We start from the raw sequence: 18,640 nt of genomic DNA on the forward strand, positions 1-18,640 counted from the left end.
AACCAGGCAGATGCCAGTACCATGCTTCCTGTAAAGCCTGCAGAACCATGAGCCAATTAAACCTCTTTTCTTTATAAATTACCCATTCTCAGGTATTTCTTTATAGAAGCGTAAGAACAGCCTAACACAAATGGTAATAAAAGATGACACTGGGCTCCAATGTGATTTATCTGACTTTTCTGTTAAAAATTCAGCTTTGACGTGTTAAATAAAATTTATAGGATGCAATTAGTCTGGAGTGAGCTTCTGCACTAGGCCGAACAGACCAAACCAAAATAGAGTTCTTCATGCTGAAGTTCCACACCAACAAGCCAAAACTAAATTGTTTATCTGACCTTCCAGGGAATTAGGACACAGAGGGAGAATAGCCAAATCCCCAAACAGGCCAGTTTTAGCCAGCAGGATAGGACATCCCCTCTGCTTTAAACTTTGCAGATGCTCCCAATAAACCCATCCTAAATTAAAAATATTACAAATTAAGTCATTTTAAGTTGGGGACCATTGTACAAGGAAAGTCACTTTGAAACCACTTTTTTGTGGTTTTTGTTTTTTTGTTCTCTGTTTCTGCTTTCCACAGACCTTTTCTGCCCATCGAGCCAAACCTCCTCTGTTCAGCTCATCGGAACACGCATTCTGTTTTACAAGAATGAGTTATTGCCCAATTCTTGAGTCACAAAAAAAAGCCAATTAAGATTTTTAAACTTGTGCTTTTTGTCTTTTGACAGATCACATTTGCTGATGGGTCACATACAGGATGCAAACAGCCAACTTAGGCTTCCTATGCTGTGGTAGCTGCTCATGAAACTGTGGGAGCTTATTTTGCTTGTAATCAAATCCGCACAATTCGAGTTAATGAATAGCTTACATTTACTAGGGCTTGGCTCAGGACTTCAAACGAATGGACGTACTGATAGTAAATGTCTGTTTAGTGTCAGTCATGCAACAGGGAAGATTCTGAAAAATAGGAGATTCTTGACTTTGACAGGAAGTAAACTATCTCAGAAAATTAAGAGCTGAGGCCAGGCATGCTGGCTCACACCTGTAACCCTAGCACTTTGGCGACCAAGGTAGGAGGATCACTTGAGCCCATTTCAAGTCTACAGTAAGTCGTGTTCATGCCAATGCACTCCTGCCTGGGCAACAGAGCAAAGAGACCCCGTCTTAAAGAAAAAAAAAAAAAAGAAAAGAAAAGCGAAAGAAAAGAAAATTAAGACCTGAGTGTTTAAGAGGCATTACACTGTAGCATTCACATGGGCAAAACAATGCCATTTCTAAAGGAAATAATTTTGCTGAAGAGCTGCGAAGGCTGCTCTTCAAATATGGCAGACCCAAACTTAGAAGTCCCAATTTTTTTTTCTTTCTTTTTTTCAGACAGGGTCTTGCTGTGTCGCCCAGGCTGAAGTGCAGTGGTGTGATCTCAGCTCACTGCAACCTCCAACTCCCGCATCCAAGAGATTCTCCTGCCTCAGCTTCCCAAGTAGCTGGGACCACAGGCATGCGCCACCAAGCCCGGCTAATTTTTGTAGTTTTGGTAGAGATGGGGTTTCGCCATGTTGCCCAGGCTGGTCTCGAACTCCTGGACTCAAGTGATCTGCCTGCCCTCACCTCCCAAATTGCTGGAATTACAGGTGTGGCCCTCCACGCCCGGCCAGAAGTCCCACTTTTAACACAAGTAACTTTTATTTACTTTCAAAACTATGCATCACAAAAGGAAATTGACAAATGGAATAAGAAAGGGGCTAAAAAAATCTGACTGGACTATGGGGATTAGCTAACAAAATAATATTGTACCGTGGTTCCCATTTGCTTGATTAGTAATGTTGTATCATCAACAAAACCATCCCCCAGTGAAAAGGGATCTTAAAGGCACTCCACCTCACTATGCCTGCTGAGCAGGTAGCATCATCCAAAACGTTGATGTGCGGGTTGTTGACAGGATTCTTTTAAGGCCACTCCCCAGGTACATAAAGAAGGTTCTCTTCCACCAGCTTCACCAGGGACCTCACAGCAGCTGGATTCTGTAGAACTAAGGCCTGTGGGAGGCAAAAGATTTTTGTCACGTTATGTTTTCTAGGATGTCCACATAGCCCATAGTCTATTGTGGTTCAGGAATGATGCAAATCATGCTGTCATACTCCCTGTTACCCTCAGTCCTCTGGACAAATAGAGCAGATGAATTGGACTCTAAAACCTCATTTAGAAATCTGCTGGCCTAAAATGTACTCATGCTTTAGTGCTAGCCTTGTTAAAAATGAGAGCAACCCTGCAAGCAAGCACAGTATTGCTCCCTTTGAAATTATGTTTGGCAGGCCTAGGAATTGGGTCTGAGACCATGTCCTGGGCCCAATTTAACTGAATCCTCTCATAATTGTGTTCTGTACTTAAAAGGGCTTCTCTCTTCCCTGGGGACATAAAACCAGAAGGATTCAGAAGGATCTGCCAAAGGAAATCTGCCACCCCATCAACGATCAGGTGATTTCATGTACATAAGTGTGTTCTAGAGGAAAGATGGCTGTCACCACCCTGCGAGGGACCCTTTCACATGTTCTGATACGATTATCAAGGTGAAAGAAAAATCCAGCTGGATTCATGCTTTCGACTGGACTTGGATTCCCACGAGGACTTGAAACTTAAATCTTCTAGAATAAATGATATTGGTACTGAACTCAACTGAAAAGAACTATTTTTGTGAACTTATTATTACTATTATCATAAACAGCCCTGCTGGCCTATTCACAGCAGTGATGATTTCAATTACTTTAAGACTCACAATTTACTAGAAACAAACATGCTATTTGTAACACTACTTTTCTTTCTGTACTCCCAGTAATGGTCCCCACAATTATTTACTTCCCATCTGCTCTATATTGTGTTTTCAGGATAGATATGGCCCAAATTTGTAAGACCAACAATCTGATTGTCATCAGAGTGAAGGTGGGACCATCTTTTTTTTTTTTTTGAGACGGGGTTTTGCTCTTGTCACCCAGGCTGCAGTGCAATGGCACGATCTCGGCTCACTGCAACCTCCACCTCACAGGTTCAAGCGATTCTTCTGCCTCAGCCTCCCAAGTAGCTGGGATTTCAGGCACCCACCACCATGCCCGGCTAAATTTTTTTTTTTTTTTTGAGACGGAGTCTTGCTCTGTCACCCAGGCTAGAGTGCAGTGGCCTGATCTCGGCTCACTGCAACCACCGCCTCCCAGGTTCAAGCGATTCTCCTGCTTCAGCCTCCCGAGTAGCTGGGATTACAGGTGCCTGCCATTGCACCTGGCTAATTTTTGTATTTTTAGTAGAGACAGGGTTTGACCATGTTGGCCAGGATGATCTCAATCTCTTGACCTCATGATCCACCCGCCTCGGCCTCCCAAAGTGCTAGGATTACAGGCATGAATGCCCGGCTAATTTATGTATTTTTTAGTAGAGACAGGGTTTCACCACGTTGGCCAGGCTGGTCTCGAACTCCTGACCTCAGGTGATCCACTTGCCTCGGCCTCCCAAAGTGCATTTTTGGGAACACTAACATAACTAATATGCATCACAATACTCAAGCCCTAAGTTTGACACGAAATGTCTGAGGCTAAGTAGTTTGCATAACCAGAATTGCAGCCCCTAGGCTCTCCCATTATGAAATCTGATTATTAAGGGGCTTGAGGCCATACAAGGACAAAAGGAAACATTAAATACAGTCCTTGGAGGAATAGAAATAGACAAGCGTAGCTAATGCTTGTTGATACTGATATTTTCAATAATAAACTTAATGCTTTGAGACAATTACAAAAACACATAATACGATTGCAATGGAAACGGCCAAAAATTCAGAATTGGACTGTTGAGAAGTAACGTAATGCCCAAACAAAAATTCACCACAAGGATCTCAGAGGGACTTGGCAATAAAGCAGTTTAGCAATTAGCTAGAAAAAAGCTCTGAGATTTCATCACTCGTTCAGCATGACATACTGCTATCATAATAAAACTATTGATTGGACTGATGTGGAAAATGGCCGATGAGTGGGTTTGTTCTCAAGACTTAATAAGAGCCACGGACATGGCCGGGCATGGTGGCTCACACCTGTAATCCCAGCACTTTGGGAGGCCAAGGTGGGCAGATCACCTGAGGTCGGGAGATCGAGACCAGCCTGACCAACGTGGTGAAACCCCGTCTCTACTAAAAGTGCAAAATTAGCTGGGTGTGGTGGTGCATGCCTGTAGTTCCAGCTACTCAGGAGGCTGACGCAGGAGAATTGCTTGAACCCGGGAGGCAAAGGTTGCGGTGAGCCGAGATTATGCCATTGCACTCCAGCCTAGGCAACAAGAGCAAAATTCCATCTCGAAAAAAAAAAAAAAAGAAAAAAGAAAAAAGAAAAAGAAAAAGTCTTAAAATTTTAGATAGGTGCTGCAGGTGAGCTACTCCTTAGTCTTAGATTGGGTAAGACTTTGTAAGCAACTACAAAATGATACTCAAATAGTTAACTGCATGAAAGGGCAAGTGATAAAGACAGCACAGCAGTTTGTAACATTAATGTGTGCCAAAGGAGAATTTTTGCACATTGCTAATCAAGTTTGCTTTAACCATTCCCCATTAGTATGATGTGTTTAGAGGTTTTTCCCCGAGGTGCATATTCTACTGACTGTTAAATTCATCCCATTGAGATCCTGATCATTGCTTTTACAACAGGCCGAATGTTTATGTACACCCAAAATTCATATGTTGAAATCCTAACTAACCCCAAGGTGATGGTATCAGGAGGTGGGGTCTTTGGGAGGTGATTAGGTCATAAAGATAGAGAACTCATGAATGGGATTAGTGCCCTTGTAGAAAAGAGCCGAGAGACACCCTTCACTCCTTCCAGCATGTGAGGTGAAAGTGAGAAGATGGAAGTCTATGAGGAAACAGGCCCTCACCAGACATTAGATCTGCGGGAGCCTTGTTCTTGGAGTTCCAGCCTCCAGAACTATAAGAAATAAATTTTTGTTGTTTATAAGCCAGTCAGTCTATGATGTTTTGTTCTAACAGCCTGATCAGCTTTGCTGTTTTACTGTGGGCTTGCTGAATATTTTAATGGCTGCAAACTGCCCAGAGAAAGGTTAAAAAAAAAAAAAAAAGCAATGGAGATCATTAGTAAATTATAGCGATACTGGCCGGGCGCGGTGGCTCACACCTGTAATCCCAGCACTTTGGGAGGCCAAGGAGGGTGGATCACGAGGTCAGGAGATCGAGACCATCTTGGCTAAAACGGTGAAACACCGTCTCTACTAAAAATAAAAAAAATTGGCCGGGAGTGCTGGCGGGCACCTGTAGTCCCAGCTACTCGGGAGGCTGAGGCAGGAGAATGGTGTGAACCTGGAAGGCAGAGCTTGCAGTAAGCCCAGATCGTGCCACTACACTCCAGCCTGGGAGACAGCGAGACTCCATCTCAAAATAAATAAATAAATAATAGTGTTATTATAAAATAATAATACCCAGCACTTTGGGAGGCTGCCACGGGCGGATCACGAGGTCAGGAGATCGAGACCATCCTGGATAACACGGTGAAAGCCCGTCTCTACTAAAAATACAAAAAATGTAGCCAGGCATGGTGGTGGGCGCCTGTAGTCCCAGCTACTCGGGAGGCTGAGGCAGGAGAATGGTGTGAACCCGGGAGACGGAGCTTGCAGTGAACTGAGATCGCGCCACTGCACTCCAGCCTGGGTGACAGAGCGAGACTCCGTCTCAGAAATATAATAATAATGATAACAAAGAAGGGGAAACTGTAAAGGTAAATAAAAATAAGATGGCATTTGTCTTGTTTCCAAAGGAAAAGAGACTCCTTCTCCCCCTCCCCTTTCTTAGAACATTTCCTTGAGAAAGCCTGTATTTGTAAATCCTTCCTCTGATCCTTCAGATACTTATGCAAGTCTTTTTAAAGTTTAAATAAATCTTTCACCAGAATTAAAACCCAAAACTGTTTTTCTGAAAAGCCTGGGGAGCCCCCTCTCGTAAGTGTAACATCAAGGACGACAGTGCCCCATGTTGCTGTCACCAAGGGTGTGTCAAGGCGCACCTAGGTGCCTTGACAACCTGCTTTTTTTTTTTTTGAGACAGAGTCTCGCACTGTCACCTGGGCTGGAGTGCAGTGGTGTGATCTCGGCTCACTGCAACCTCCGCCTCCCGGGTTCAAGCGATTCTCCTGCCTCAGCTACCCAAGTAGCTGGGATTACAGGTGCCCACCATCACACCTGGCTAATTTTTTGTATTTTTAGTAGGGACAGGGTTTCACTATGTTGGCCAGGCTGGTCTTGAATTCCTGACCTCGTGATCTGCCCACTTCAGCCTCCCAAAGTGCTGGGATTACAGACGCGAGCCACTGTGCCCAGCCAACAACCTGCATTTCCTAGAGATTCAAGTTGCTTTATTTTCCCTACAGAAAAACGCACTAATTAGCACAGATGACCACCCCAATCACCAGGTGAATTAGGCAAGCTGTGAGTGCATGTATAGCAAACGACGCTGTGGAGCTCTCTCTCACCTGAGTTCAAGTCCTCACACATGACAGCATGTGTGTAGCGGGTTGTAGCTGCTTGATTACATAAACGGGGATTTCTGACTGTCTTTATGATCGCGTTAGCTGATAATGCATCCATGTGTTTAATGCTTATTCAATCACAGAACTAGTATTTTCTTTATTTTCCACATTTGTGGAGGGAATATTCTGGGTTGGCAGGAGATATTATTTAAAATAATTTTTTTCCTCGACAGCACAAGGTCTGTCTTCCAAGTTGCCGTAGGCAACAATTTTAGCAAATGTTCTGCTATGACATAAAATGCTTTTCCTTACTGCCCAGCCCCCAACTGGTGATACTTTACCGGTCTGTTACAGCATCACTCCATTTCAAAGAACCCATTTCTGTGTGTGTTAGAGTAGGGTGGGCAATGGTGTACTAAGTCAACCTAGATGTCGCATCCTCTTCATGCAGTAAAAGTTTATTCCTTGCTCGCGGCGTGGTTTCATGAGAGCCAGTGGAGTCGAGGGCTTATTCCTGCTCCAAGCAGTCAAGGGCCTTCAGGTCGCAGGTTCCTTTGGTCTTGCAGTACTGCCATCTGCAACATGAGGGAGGCCTCAGAAACAGGAACCACACGGCAAGTCACCAAACCTCTAACCCAATCTTGGAACCTACCAATCTTGGAACCTTCAGTGGGTCATAGAAGGGAAACCAGCCAGACGTCAGCACGCTGCTGAGACCTCGGTCAATGAGTCACCTGGGCTCTTGTGAATTACAGAATCAATGTTGGAAGCCCAGGAAGCCAACTAATCAGGTTTGGAACCCAGAAGCCTGGTCGTCTTGGAGTCTGGAGAGGCTTGAAGGCTCCACTGAGCCAGGGATTTGGCACCAGAGCTCTTGGGGTCAAGTCCTGGCCTACCTCTGACTAGCTGTTTCCACTGAGACACATTATGTCTCTCAGCTTCAGTGTCCTCCTCTGTAAAAATGTGTGTTCTACATACTGCTCGAGATGATTTCAAGGCTTAAGGGAGATAATGTTTGAGGAAATGTTTTGAAAGCTATAAGGCACAAGACAAACACCACTTAATATTACTCATTTTGTCTCTGCAGAGACATCCCTCACTGGGCCAACCTCTTCCCATCTGTGCAAAGAGTGGGGAGAGGTAGACACTGAACTGTTTTTCCTTCCAGTGCTGCCGGGTGGGATTCTAGCCATGTAACACCCTCCCTCTCTGAGTCTCTGGGCCCCCTCATCCTGAGCCTCCAAAGTCTGGAAGGTTTCATAGCTCATGTGTCCACCAGATGACAGTGGAAGGGCTCAGAGAGATGCTTCCAGGAAGCCTTTCTCCACAAACACTACACAAAGTTAAGACCCTGTTCCCACCCTTGGCTCAGACCCTAAAAGAGAGTCACTCTCATTTGTCTTTACCCCACTCAACCCCGCCCTGGCTTTGGGATTTCTCTACATTCTGTATTTTGTCCCCAGCCTGTTAACTATAGCTTCACTGCTGAGCCATCTGTTCTAGACCATGTTGCTGCCTCTGCCCACCACAAACTTCCCTGGAGCTGGACCTGATCAGCCAGAAGAAGCATCTGAAAAGGAGCCTCTCAATTTCAGCACAGTCGACCTTAACAAAATGACTTCGGGAAGTGCACCAGCTTGGGAACCAGGACTTCAGGGTTCCCCTGCTTCTGTCATCAGCAGCTGCACAGGCTTATCTGAGACTTTTTCTCTCTGGGTGTGCACCTATAAAATGCCAGGATTGGACGCAGTGACTGCTGTTGTGATTCTGAGATGGGGAGCTGGGGAGCAGGGCTGGGAGGAGAATCAGTCAGGTGAACTCCTGGCTGGCTGAGCCCTGCAGAAGTTGTCCTGGGCTCCTCCTTCCTTCAAGGCTTGACCAAGTTCTCTCTGTTTATGTCTCCATTCTGTCCTCTTGCTGGGACAGGTGCTTGTTGACTGACTGTTGACAGGATCATAGGAAGCAGTTTCTCAGACAGGAGACAAGAGGAGCAGAACCCCAGGTCCTAGTGGAAGAGCCTGCAAAGGTGCCCATATCCACTTGGCCTTGGCCTGAGCCCTCTTGCAGCCACTGAACGGGTACCTCTGATGTTCACTTCCTTGGATCTCTTGAATTCCAATCTCCCTCTTCCCATCTGTGCATTTCAGCAATGGATCTCATTGATTCACCTGCTCCCACCATGAAGTCATATGAGGGTTAAATTCTGTTTCAATAATATACTGGGAAGCTGACATTCACATACACACATTTTATTTTTCATAAAATAAAGGATAATGTGCCCACCCATACCCTGTAAGTTTCATAGCCTAGAATTCAGTTTCATAGCCTAGAAGTCTTCCTAGTAGTCAGATTTTCTGTCCCCCAGAGGGAGAACTCCAGCACCCTCAGTTCCCAGGGGGCCTGGTGTTTGAGGAGCTGCATCAAGCTGCATTTTCTTATAAGCCCAGGGGAGAAAGGATGTGTTTAAGGATAGTTCTTCACTTTGTTTTCCTTTGCAAGATTTTGATAGAATCTAGTATAAAGGCTGTCTGGCTTAGCTCAGAATGCAAGAAAAGGTGTTATTCTTTGGCATTTGGGCATTTCACAGAGGGCATGGGCACTCTCCCATCTAAACAGGCTTGAAAAAGGACGCAGACCCAAGAGAGGTCCTTGCGGAGGCCCAGCACAGAGTGGTTCAGGATGCACAGACAGGCTCCCTGGGGCTGTGGGCCAGGAGTGGGGAAGCCACCTTAGTCCTGCTGGAGCAGATTTGGGAAGGGTCGTGGGAGCAAGTTTCTCTACTCTGGGGTCTGGGCCACAGCCTACCATGTCCCATCTCTGGTTCTGCCCAGTGTTCCTTCCTTCCTGTCATCCCCAGCACCTCATCCGTGCTCCCCACTCCTGAACACCATGGTCAATCATCCTGGGGCTTCTCACATCTGTGAAAGAACAGGTCTCTTGACCACCCAGGGGTAGACTTCCAGGATGGTGCCTGCTTAACTTTCCTACAATCCAGGGTCATCGGGGAAATGAGCCAGGTGGGGAGGGTAGAGCCTCACTTGCAGCCAGAAACCCTGGGATGTGGCCTATCTGTAACAAGGGCAGATGGGCAACCATCTGCAACCACAAATAGGCCGGGTGTTCTATCCACTGCCCCCAGATGCTGCCTCCCAGGTTCCAAGAGCCACCTTGAGTCCCAGCTCAGCTGCCACCCAGACATCGAGCATTCAACCACGGCAGTGCGGTACATGGCGGTGCCTTGGAATCCCTGGCATCACCCTCCCCCGACCTGCCCCTCTTCTTCATCCCCACCTCACATCTATCTTGTCCTTCAATACCTCCTGGGGCTGTTACTCTTCCTGGAGAAGGGGTTCTCGGTCCCCTTCCAGCAGCCTCTCATCCTCCTCCTTCTCCATGCAGCCCACTGTGGCAGCCAACCCAGCACCCACGCCACCCCCAACCACGGCGGCCCCTGTGGCCCCCACGGCAGCTCCAGCAGCCACCATCCCAGCCTCTGCAGCCAGTGCAGCTGCTGCCATGCCAGCACCCACCACGCCCCCTGCCAGGCCCATGAGCCCGGCCCCCACAGCACCCCCCACAGCAGCCAGGTGGCCACAGAAGCGCATCGTGTAGGAGTCCATGAAGGCCTTGGCCGTGGCCTGCAGCTCGGCTTCTAGTGCCTCCAAGGTCTGATCTCTCCCCTTGCAGAGTAAGGCCACACCATGGCGGGCCAGAATGACATCTTTCTGGGTGGAGAGGAGGTTCCGCATGGTGTCTGGCAGGACCCGCAGCGCAGAGAATATGCGCTTGGTGGCTATGTCCTGTGACAGGGAGGGGAAAAGAAGGTGCCCTGACCAGGAGTCCCAGGTATCCTCTCCCTGACCTGGACCCTGCCCGGCCCACACCTGCCTCCCGTGCAGGCCCCGGGGCTCACCTGCTGCCTCACATACTCCTCGAACTCCCTCTTGGCAGCTTCCATCTTCCTCAGGTCATGCAGCTGAGCAGCCATCTGTCCACGGGAAAACCCAGGCTGCCTCCTTCCTTCCTCCTCAGCCAGGGGCGCCGCCTGTTTCCTCATCTCCACTCCCAGGGCACACAGACCCCCACCCCAGAGGCCTCGGCACAGCCCCCACCTCCCTGCCTCCCCTGCCTCCCTGCCAGAATGCTGGATCCCCCAGGGGCTCATACCTCATCCGGAGAGGTGAAACCGGGCCCTGTCCTCCCCATCCATCCTGAGAGGTTCTGAGGAGATACCATCGCTGGGGTCAGGGAGAGCAGGGGCCCAGCCGAGTCGCCTGGGTCTCCAGGGAGTTTTCACACCTTGATTTCCTGAGCTAGCTGCTGCCCTGTGAGCAGGCGTCTGTCCCCCCTGGCCACGGCGCGCCCCTCGTTCCAGTACCCCTGGCAGCGGCTCTTAGCGTGCTGGGGGGCCGCACTCAGCACATCTGAGACGTAGGCCCCCAGAAGGTGGCGGAAGTCATCGTCTGTGTCTGAGGAGAGATGTTCATGCTGAGAGACCGCGCGCGGGCTTTGGGAGGAGAAGGGGTGTCAGAGGCCAGGAGAGGTGGGTGCTTCAAGGGGCTCAGTTGCCGGAGGGGAGCTGGGAGCAGCGCAAGAGAGGTTCAGCTCTCAGGGACACTCACCACCAGGGCTTGCGTGGCCTTGGTTCATCCGCCGCCTCCCTGGGGCAGGCAAGAGGCAGCAACGGGCTCGCTTCCCTTGCAGCAGCTCCTGCACCTTGGGGTATCTGCCAGACAATCTCTGTGAGGTAGCAAGAGGAGTGCTCTGAGCTAGGAGGTCCAGCCTCCCATGCTTAGGTCCCTACTGGGACGCCTCCCAGCCTTCCCCACCTCTGCCCTGTCTATGGCCCCTCCACCCCATCCCCTTGCACCACTCACCTGGAAGATGTTGCCTACATGCCCCTGCCCTGCCTTGTTGGGGAGGGATGAGTCACGAACTAAGAGGTCCAGATGCTGGAAGAGAAGGGGTTCTGACACCAGCAACTGGGGGTGGCGGGGCCTGGGGCCAATGAATCCAGAGATAGGTGTCTCACCTGGATTGGCACCATCCCATAATGCTTGCCCATCACCTCGGCCACGTGGACAAACATCTGGGGGTGGGACACAGACAGCATCAGGGCTGGGCCACTTTGAGGACTATGGTGCACCCCAAGCCTGTCTCCCCACCTCCCTATGCCTGCTGTAGGAGCCAGGCTTCCCCTTTCGCAGCCTGGGGTTTTCCTGCCTCTCCCCAGACCACATATCTCATGCTTTACTCTCCACCCTCCCCCTTCAACCCTGTTCAAGTGTCATAAAACCCTAGGCCAGACCAGGAGGGCACCTAGTTCCTTTGGGTCCAGCCCCTGGCCTAGAGGGCAGGGCAGGGGTGGGGGATGCCCCAACATCAGAGGTCTCTGTACCTCCAGATAGTCCAGGTCTGTATCCTTCAGCTCCTGGGAGGTGCTGAGGATCTGGAATAAGAGAGAACAACAACATGTACGAGGGATTACAGAGGCCAGGTGACTTCACTGGGGAAGGCCCTGGTGAGTGGGGAGCTCGTAGGCAGCCTGTGGGCCTCAAAGCATGGGAGAGGCCAGTATGGGGGCCTCGAAGGCTGCAGGGCTGGGTTGGCCTCAAGGCCAGAGCCAGGCCTGGAGGGTGTTGTGATCCATCAGGTCTTCAGCTGCCCCTGGGACCATCAGCCCACTTTTAGGAATAACCCACGTTCCCACCTTCACCGACTAGGTGCACCTTCCCCCTTCTGGGGCAGCCCCAGAACCTATGAGGACCCCAGACACCAAAGCCTGTGAGATGCTCTGGCCTTGAGGAAGCTGAGCTGGAGAAGGGTGTGTGGGGTGGGGATGCCAACATCAGCGCCCACCATCACCTGGTAGGAGCTCAGCATCGTGGTGAGAGCACAGAGCTTGATCCTTGTTTCCCTGCTCAGCTCAGGGCTCATGGCATCCCCTGTGTCCACCAGGAACACCGCCACCTATGCAGGGGGTAAGGGAAGACCCAAGGGGCCAGGCCTGCCTTGTTCTCCCACATTCTTCCCAACCCTGCCCCGTCCCATCCCCATCTTCTATCCTCACCCCGGAGATGCCCTTCTTTATTCCCCTTCCCATCCCTGACCTCCTTCTCCCACTTCCCCCCTCACCTTCTTCCCTTCTTTCCCCAGCAAGAAGGGGTGGCTCCACATCCATATGCCCCTGGCAAGGCCATTGGCGCCCCACTTGCAGCCCTGCAGGGATGCCTCTCCTCCTCTCGGCCGGCCGCCCTCACCAGACTCCTGCAGGGGAGAGAAGGGAGAGCATCAGTTGGTCGGTTCCTTGTCCCCACAGACCGGAATACCAGACCCAGCTTCCCCCAGGCAGGAACCCCCATCCTTGCTCCCCGCCCCCCTCCTGCCCCGCCTCGCCCTCACCAGGCCCGGCAAGCCCTGAAGCAAATAGTTGAGGAGGAAGGACTTCCCTGAGTGCTGCTCCCCCAGGACAGCGAGGAGGCAGACCGGAGTGTCCCTGGCCAGAGGGTGCTTCAGGCAACGGTTGATGGCCCCCATCCTAAGGATGAGGCCCCCAGAGGCATTGACGCGAACCAGCAGCAGCGGCTCCGCCCTCACAGGACAGGTCTCCTGGGCCAGGAGAAGAGAGGGGCCCCTGAGCATCCAGGACCAGCTCCTGACTCTGGAATGTGTTCAGCCTGGAGCTCTGGGGTCCTGTCCTGATGTTCTAGAATAGGGCCAAAGCCACCCCCTCCTCTTGGGTCTGAATGATTAGGCTCAGTCCCCAGACCTGCAGTGCAGGGGGCAGCGGCCGCTGCGGCAGGAGCTTCATCTTCTCGCCCAGGCTCCGGAGGCCTCTCTTCTGCTTGCATATCTTCCGGCACTCAGGACAGCAGGGCGGCTCACAGCCCGGGACACGGTGTGTGCTAAAGCACCGTATGCAGAAGTCGTGGCCACAGTCCAGCGAGATGGGGTCGCGCAACCTCTCCAGGCAGATGGAGCAGGTGGGGAGCTCCCGGGGCACCATGGGCCGGGGCCCCAGGCCCAGCTCCAACTTGGGGAAAGGCGTGTGGGACCTGTGGGGCAAAACAGGCCATTGAAAAGCAGGATGTCTATTGGGGGCAGGGGGTACTGGCCAGGCTTGTGGTGGAAGACTGATGGCTTGGGAGTGGAGGTCCCTTTGTGCCAACCCAATTTCCATCAGTGCCTGCATGGAAAGGCGGAGCTGCTCCCAGAGAGGCCAAGCTCTGCCCGTTCCTCACTGACATGTGTCCTAGGACCTGGGGGCCTAAGAGTAGGGGCAGCAGAGCAATGGTGAGAGAGTCTGAGAGGGAGAAAATCTGAGTGGAATGGACTCCACCACATCCCAGCCATGCAAATGCAAGCAAGTTCCTTCCCCTCTCTGGGCCTCAATTTCCTAACTGTCCCAGTGGAGAAGATAACAATACTCCTTATGGGGCCATCGGGGTGGCCATCCGAGAGGAGGCGTGTGCAGCTGTCTGCAGAGTGCCTGGTGCAAATGCTTGGGAAGAGCCTCTCCCGGCCTTCTGCAGCGGGGCTCCCTCCATGAGGTGCTGACTTCAGCCAGGCCCCCAGGGATGATACCCTCCACAGCCCCATGCTGCAGGGACAGTGAGGAGAAGGCATCAGCCTGTGCTGCAGTTGGGCAGATGGCTCTGGATCTTAGAAGATTCCTTCCGCTCTCTGCTCTGAGCTGGCATCTGCGTCCCTGCAGCACCCACCTGCTTCTTCCTGTCCCTCCCTCCACAGCCTGGCAGATCCAGCCTCAGGCGGACAGCCCTCCCGGCTGGGCTGCCAGGCTCTGTATTCCGGGACCGGCCATTTCAACTGACCTGCCTGGCCTCACTGCACCCATCCCAGCCTGGAAGGCCCTGCTACTTACCAACTGTTGCCGCTGTTTCCCATGAAGCTCTGTTTTCTCTCCTTGGAGAAAAAAAAAAAAAAAAGATTTAGAACAGAATCCAGACTTCTATCTTCATCCCGGGTTTCCAGGGACCCCTCATCCTCCCCACCCCCGGCCCATCCCCCAGCCCAAGGAGGGCCCTTCCCATCCCACTCTCGTTCCCGATCTTAGGACTGACGACTTGCCCGTTTGCCAAGCCGATGACAAAAGGAAGTGACTGACAAGGCAGGCCTCGGCATGGGAGGCTGGGATGGGGAGAGGGTCCGGATGCAGAGGGGGAGTCCCCGAGACCTTCAACCAGAGGTAAGGATGCCTTTTCTCCCGGAAAGGCTAGCGGACTGCGGCAGGTGGAAGGTGAGGCCGGGGGATGGTATCCCCGAGGAGCTGACTCCTGGTCAGAGCTGGAAAAGAAATGTGACAGTCGGGAAAGAGGAGGCTGCTGCTGGACTCACCCCAGGGGGAGGAGACAGGGCTGCGGGTAGCAGGGCTCCGAGGAGGGAGGGATGGAGCCCGGCTCAGAATCCCTGGCAGAGGCTGGGATGCAGGCAAGCCGAGGTGGTGAGTCGCCATGGAGACAGAAGGGAAAGATAAGGACAGGGAGGGGGAGGGGGACAGAGAGGGAGAAGGCGTGCGGTGCACCCGCAAACATGGAGGCGCCCTCCGGCGGAACCATGGGCCAGCACTGCCTCTACTGGGCCAGCTGAGGTCTCTCCAGGGCCACAGGACAGGGTGGGCAAAGAGAGGAGGTGTGGGAAACAGGAGAGGGTAAGACCAGAGCGGACCCAGAGACAAGGATTTATTCATCCATTCATTCAATGAACAGTTACTGAGTACCTACTATGTACACAGCCCCTGAATGCCACCCTACTTCACGTGGCCCTGCACATCCCCCTGCCCTCCCTCAGGTTTATGTCATTGATGCCCAACCCAGCTGCAGCCTTCTTCAGCACTCATGGGCCCTGCATGTCCTCTGGTGTATCTCCCTCCCAATGGCTTTCACCCTGCCTCAAACTTGAGCAGGGTGAAATGCATCAAAACTATGAGCCACTTCTGGACCCTCTAATGGCCTCTTGACTGGGCTCCTTGCCTCCCTTCCACTCCCCAGTGCACAGCCAGCATAGGCTCCCCAAGCACAGATGACCTCACATTGCTCAAACACCTTCTGTGGCTCCCTACTACCATCAGATCAAAATCCAAACTCTCTGGCCTGCGGTCTGGGCTGAACCTTCCTTCCACCCTTCTCTTGCCCCACTCTTCCCTGCCTCTGCACCCTGGCTTGGCTGCTCTGCTCCTTCTCATCCCTCCTGGGACACCCTCTTAGACCCAGTGCAGGTGCTGTGGCCTCCCTAGAGCCTCCTTGCCTCACCCCTCCCAACTGGGTGCGGTCTTGTTCTCGGGCTGTTCAGGGCTGGGACATCTGATATGTGATAGGCTTGGTGCAGCCCAGGCTTCAGAGCCAGGAAGATCTGGGCTTGATCCTCGGCTCAGGGGCTCTGGGACTCCACTGCACCTCTCTGTGCTCTGAGAAGCCACCATTACCTAGTAAAGCCACTAGTCCAGGCATGGGAGTCATTCGCACATCCTACAAGCCAGGATGTAGAAGGGTTGGGGTGAGGTGGGATTCAGAACCTAGAAAAGTTCAGCAGAGACCACCTTCAGCAGGTGGAGACACCCCTGAAGCTGGGGCTGGATCTTGTTCATTTTGGTGTCTGGAGGGCCTGAGATTGTGGGGCTGAATCAATCAGATTCAGAGAAGCAATGCCATAGACTCTGCCTCCTCCTGCCCCAGGTGGGACAAGCCCCTGTGTGTTGGCAGCAAAGCCTCACACTCAGGGGATGAGGAAGCAAGCCTGAGCTGTGCCACAGCTCTGCCTTCAGGGCAGAAGGGAGGGTTTTCTCAAGCCCTGTAGCCTTTCATCCTTGCAGGAGAGAAAGCGTGGGCGCTGGACTCAGATTCAAGCTCTGAACCTGCCTCCATCCCAGCATGAAATGCTGGTGAGTCACTGCCCTCTCTGAGCTTCCATTTGCTCATCACCAGGCAAAGATGTGAGGAAGCAGATGGGACAATCAGTCTTCACTTAACGATACTTACTGAGCACCAAGCGCTGTGTCTCACACTGCGGTACAGCTGGAAACAAGAGAGACAAAGCTCCATCTTCCCCAATATCCCAACCAGACAATGAAAAGGCATTGCTATGATCTGGGTGAGAACCTGGATGCGGGGAGGGTGAGGAGGGGTGTCAGCCTGTCCTGATAAGCAAGGAGGTAGAAAAAGGCTGTCCAGGCGGGGCAAACCACAGGTACAGGGCCCAGAGGAGAGGGGATACAGAACCCATTCTGGGGAACGAAGGAGGTCTGGCTGGCCTGGCAGGAATATTTGATGCCAAGATGGGTGCACCAAGGTGAAGGGCAGAGCAGGCCTGGGTCATGCAGGCCCTCAGGGGCCAAAGGAGGGGATGGGGACTTCACCAGTCAGTATCTCAGGAGGGATCCCACAGGGCAAACATGTATGGTAGAAGCCTCACTCTTAGGGCTGGCTATATAATTTTATTTATTAATTTTTTTTTTTGAGATGGAGTTTCGTTCTTGCCCAGGCTGGAGTGCAATGGCATGATCTCAGCTCACTGCAACCTCCGCCTCCCGAGTTCAAGCGATTCTCCTGCCTCAGCCTCCTGAGTAGCTGGGATTATAAGCATGCGCCATGACATCCGGCTAATTTTTGAATTTTTGGTAGAGACTAGGTTTCTCCACGTTAGTCAGGCTGGTCTGGAACTCCCGACCTCAGGTGATCTGCCTGCCTTGGCCTCCCAAAGTGCTGGGATTACAGGTGTCAGCCACCACGCCTGGCCAATTTTATTTATTTATTTATTTATTTTTGAGACAGGGTTTTACTCTGTCACCCAGGCTGGAGTACAGTAGTGTGATCTCAGCTCACTGCAACCTCCACCCCCTGGGTTCAAGCAATTCTCCAGACTCAGCCTCTCCGGTAGCTGGGACCCCAGGTGCACACCACCATGCCCAGATACTTTTTGTATTTTTTTGTAGAGACGGGGTTTCGTCATGTTGCCCAGGCTGTTCTTAAACTCCTGAGCTCAAAGTGATCTGCTTATCTCTGCCTCCCAAAGTCCTGGGATTACAGGCATAAGCCACGGTGCCTGGCCAGGCTAGCTAAACAATTTGTGGATTTGGTGAAAAATGTAACTGCAAAGCCCCCACCAGAGGCAAGAAAGTCCACTGCCTCTTCTCACGGCACATTGCCTCCACCCATGGCCAATAGGCAGCCCCTCCAGATTGCCACAGTCATTTTAGGACATGCTCAATACCTGGATTGGGGGTCGGGGAGAAGCCTATGCTAAGTTTTAGCCCAGGGAGGGAAGAACCACTACTCTGTCACACCCTAAGATGCCAGGGGCCAATCCAGCAGTCCCCAGTCCTCCTTGAGCCTGCATTCAGGCCTCCAGATGAAGTGGGGTAGCCATGGTGGGGCAGAGGTGGGGATACTGGGAGTCTGGGAGTGGGCAGCCAGGAGCCTGTGCTGGGGAGGCAGTGGGACATGGGACACACACAAACCAGCTTCCAAATTCCCAGTGAAGGTGCCATTTTCCCATCAGACTTCACTCACAAAGCACAAATTCAATGCTAAAATGATTGTTTCAAGATGGTGACCAGAGCACTGAAGCCCAAGCACATGGTCCTTCTGAGCTCTCGCCTTGAGTGGCTGCACTGGATGCATACCTGCGAAGCCGGCCCCTCCCACTCTGGCTGCTGTATGGACAACAGACTAGAGGGGCAAGCGGGGAGGCTGAAGGTTCTGTTGGGGAAGTCAAGGCTACAAGTGGAAATACAGATCCACTGGGATCATACCCAGGCACCTAAAAGAGGGCACTCCCCAAGGCATGGTACAGGCCGACCAGGTGGATAGCAGATGGAAGGAACACCAGGCCTGCTCCTGGATAAAGGATGGGATAAAGGATGGGCCCTGCTCCTTTGCAGCCAGAGGCCTCTGATGCTATCTAGGGCTCCAAGGGGAACCCCTGGCCCAGGGAGGCCAGCTGTGGTGGTCCTAGGTCCATGTCTATGGGCAGCCCCGCTTTATCCATTATGCTCCACGAGTCTCTGAGTCTACGGTCTACGAGAATGTTTGAAACCTAATGGAAAAATGAGGGTCTCCAAACCACAAAGAGAAAATTTCAAAATCAAAAGTAACACCCACTTAGCTTAATGTCCCAGTACC

General features: G+C 51.9%; 2 protein-coding genes and 2 long non-coding RNA genes across 7 annotated transcripts in view; 1 reads left to right on the forward strand and 3 right to left on the reverse strand.

Moving 5' to 3' along the window:
• Positions 1-2,391, reverse strand: part of LOC134732456 (uncharacterized) — a 53,434-nt gene extending 51,043 nt beyond the window's left edge. The window contains exon 1 of the long non-coding RNA XR_010115641.1: positions 1,876-2,391. This is a non-coding gene — a long non-coding RNA (uncharacterized lncRNA). The remainder of the gene's footprint in view (positions 1-1,875) is intronic.
• The window catches only part of LOC134732458 (uncharacterized), a 46,356-nt gene extending 41,985 nt beyond the window's left edge, over positions 1-4,371 (forward strand). For all 3 annotated transcript variants that reach the window (XR_010115646.1, XR_010115645.1, XR_010115647.1), the window contains one exon: positions 2,389-4,371. This is a non-coding gene — a long non-coding RNA (uncharacterized lncRNA). The remainder of the gene's footprint in view (positions 1-2,388) is intronic.
• A 4,365-nt stretch (positions 4,372-8,736) lies between these two features.
• On the reverse strand, positions 8,737-18,373 carry RNF112 (ring finger protein 112). 2 transcript variants are annotated; one of them, XM_063617750.1, is made up of 14 exons: positions 14,859-18,373; positions 14,386-14,426; positions 13,273-13,558; positions 12,906-13,112; positions 12,639-12,770; positions 12,369-12,473; positions 11,902-11,952; positions 11,536-11,592; positions 11,381-11,455; positions 11,126-11,243; positions 10,803-10,972; positions 10,671-10,724; positions 10,417-10,491; positions 8,737-10,303 (listed from the first exon to the last, which is right to left on the reverse strand). In XM_063617750.1, exons 2-14 carry the CDS (start codon positions 14,406-14,408, stop codon positions 9,833-9,835), a joined length of 1,824 nt encoding a protein of 607 aa, XP_063473820.1. In that variant the 5' UTR covers positions 14,409-14,426; positions 14,859-18,373; the 3' UTR covers positions 8,737-9,832. The 2 variants fall into 2 exon arrangements, with proteins under 2 accessions (XP_063473820.1, XP_055099201.1); XM_055243226.1 differs by lacking the exon at positions 14,859-18,373 and adding an exon at positions 14,592-14,717.
• Positions 14,727-18,640, reverse strand: part of MAPK7 (mitogen-activated protein kinase 7) — a 33,659-nt gene continuing 29,745 nt past the window's right edge. Inside the window, exon 9 of the transcript XR_010115638.1 lies at positions 14,727-14,807. The gene's annotated coding sequence lies outside the window, so the exon portion shown is untranslated. The remainder of the gene's footprint in view (positions 14,808-18,640) is intronic.

Source organism: Symphalangus syndactylus, chromosome 14, assembly GCF_028878055.3.
Source record: "Symphalangus syndactylus isolate Jambi chromosome 14, NHGRI_mSymSyn1-v2.1_pri, whole genome shotgun sequence".
Classification (NCBI taxonomy): Eukaryota; Metazoa; Chordata; class Mammalia; order Primates; family Hylobatidae; genus Symphalangus; species Symphalangus syndactylus.

What these genes read in the sequence shown, in the direction of transcription:
- RNF112 (XM_055243226.1), bottom strand. Translation starts at nt 14,645, where the DNA reads ATGCCGAGGCCTGCCTTGTCAGTCACTTCCTTTTGTCATCGGCTTGGC. An exon ending in CAGACCTGGACTATCTGGAG is followed by an intron (nt 11,593 to 11,901) that starts GTACAGAGACCT and finishes TCCCACCCCCAG; the next exon opens with ATGTTTGTCCACGTGGCCGA. An exon ending in ATGTAGGCAACATCTTCCAG is followed by an intron (nt 11,244 to 11,380) that starts GTGAGTGGTGCA and finishes GCTACCTCACAG; the next exon opens with AGATTGTCTGGCAGATACCC.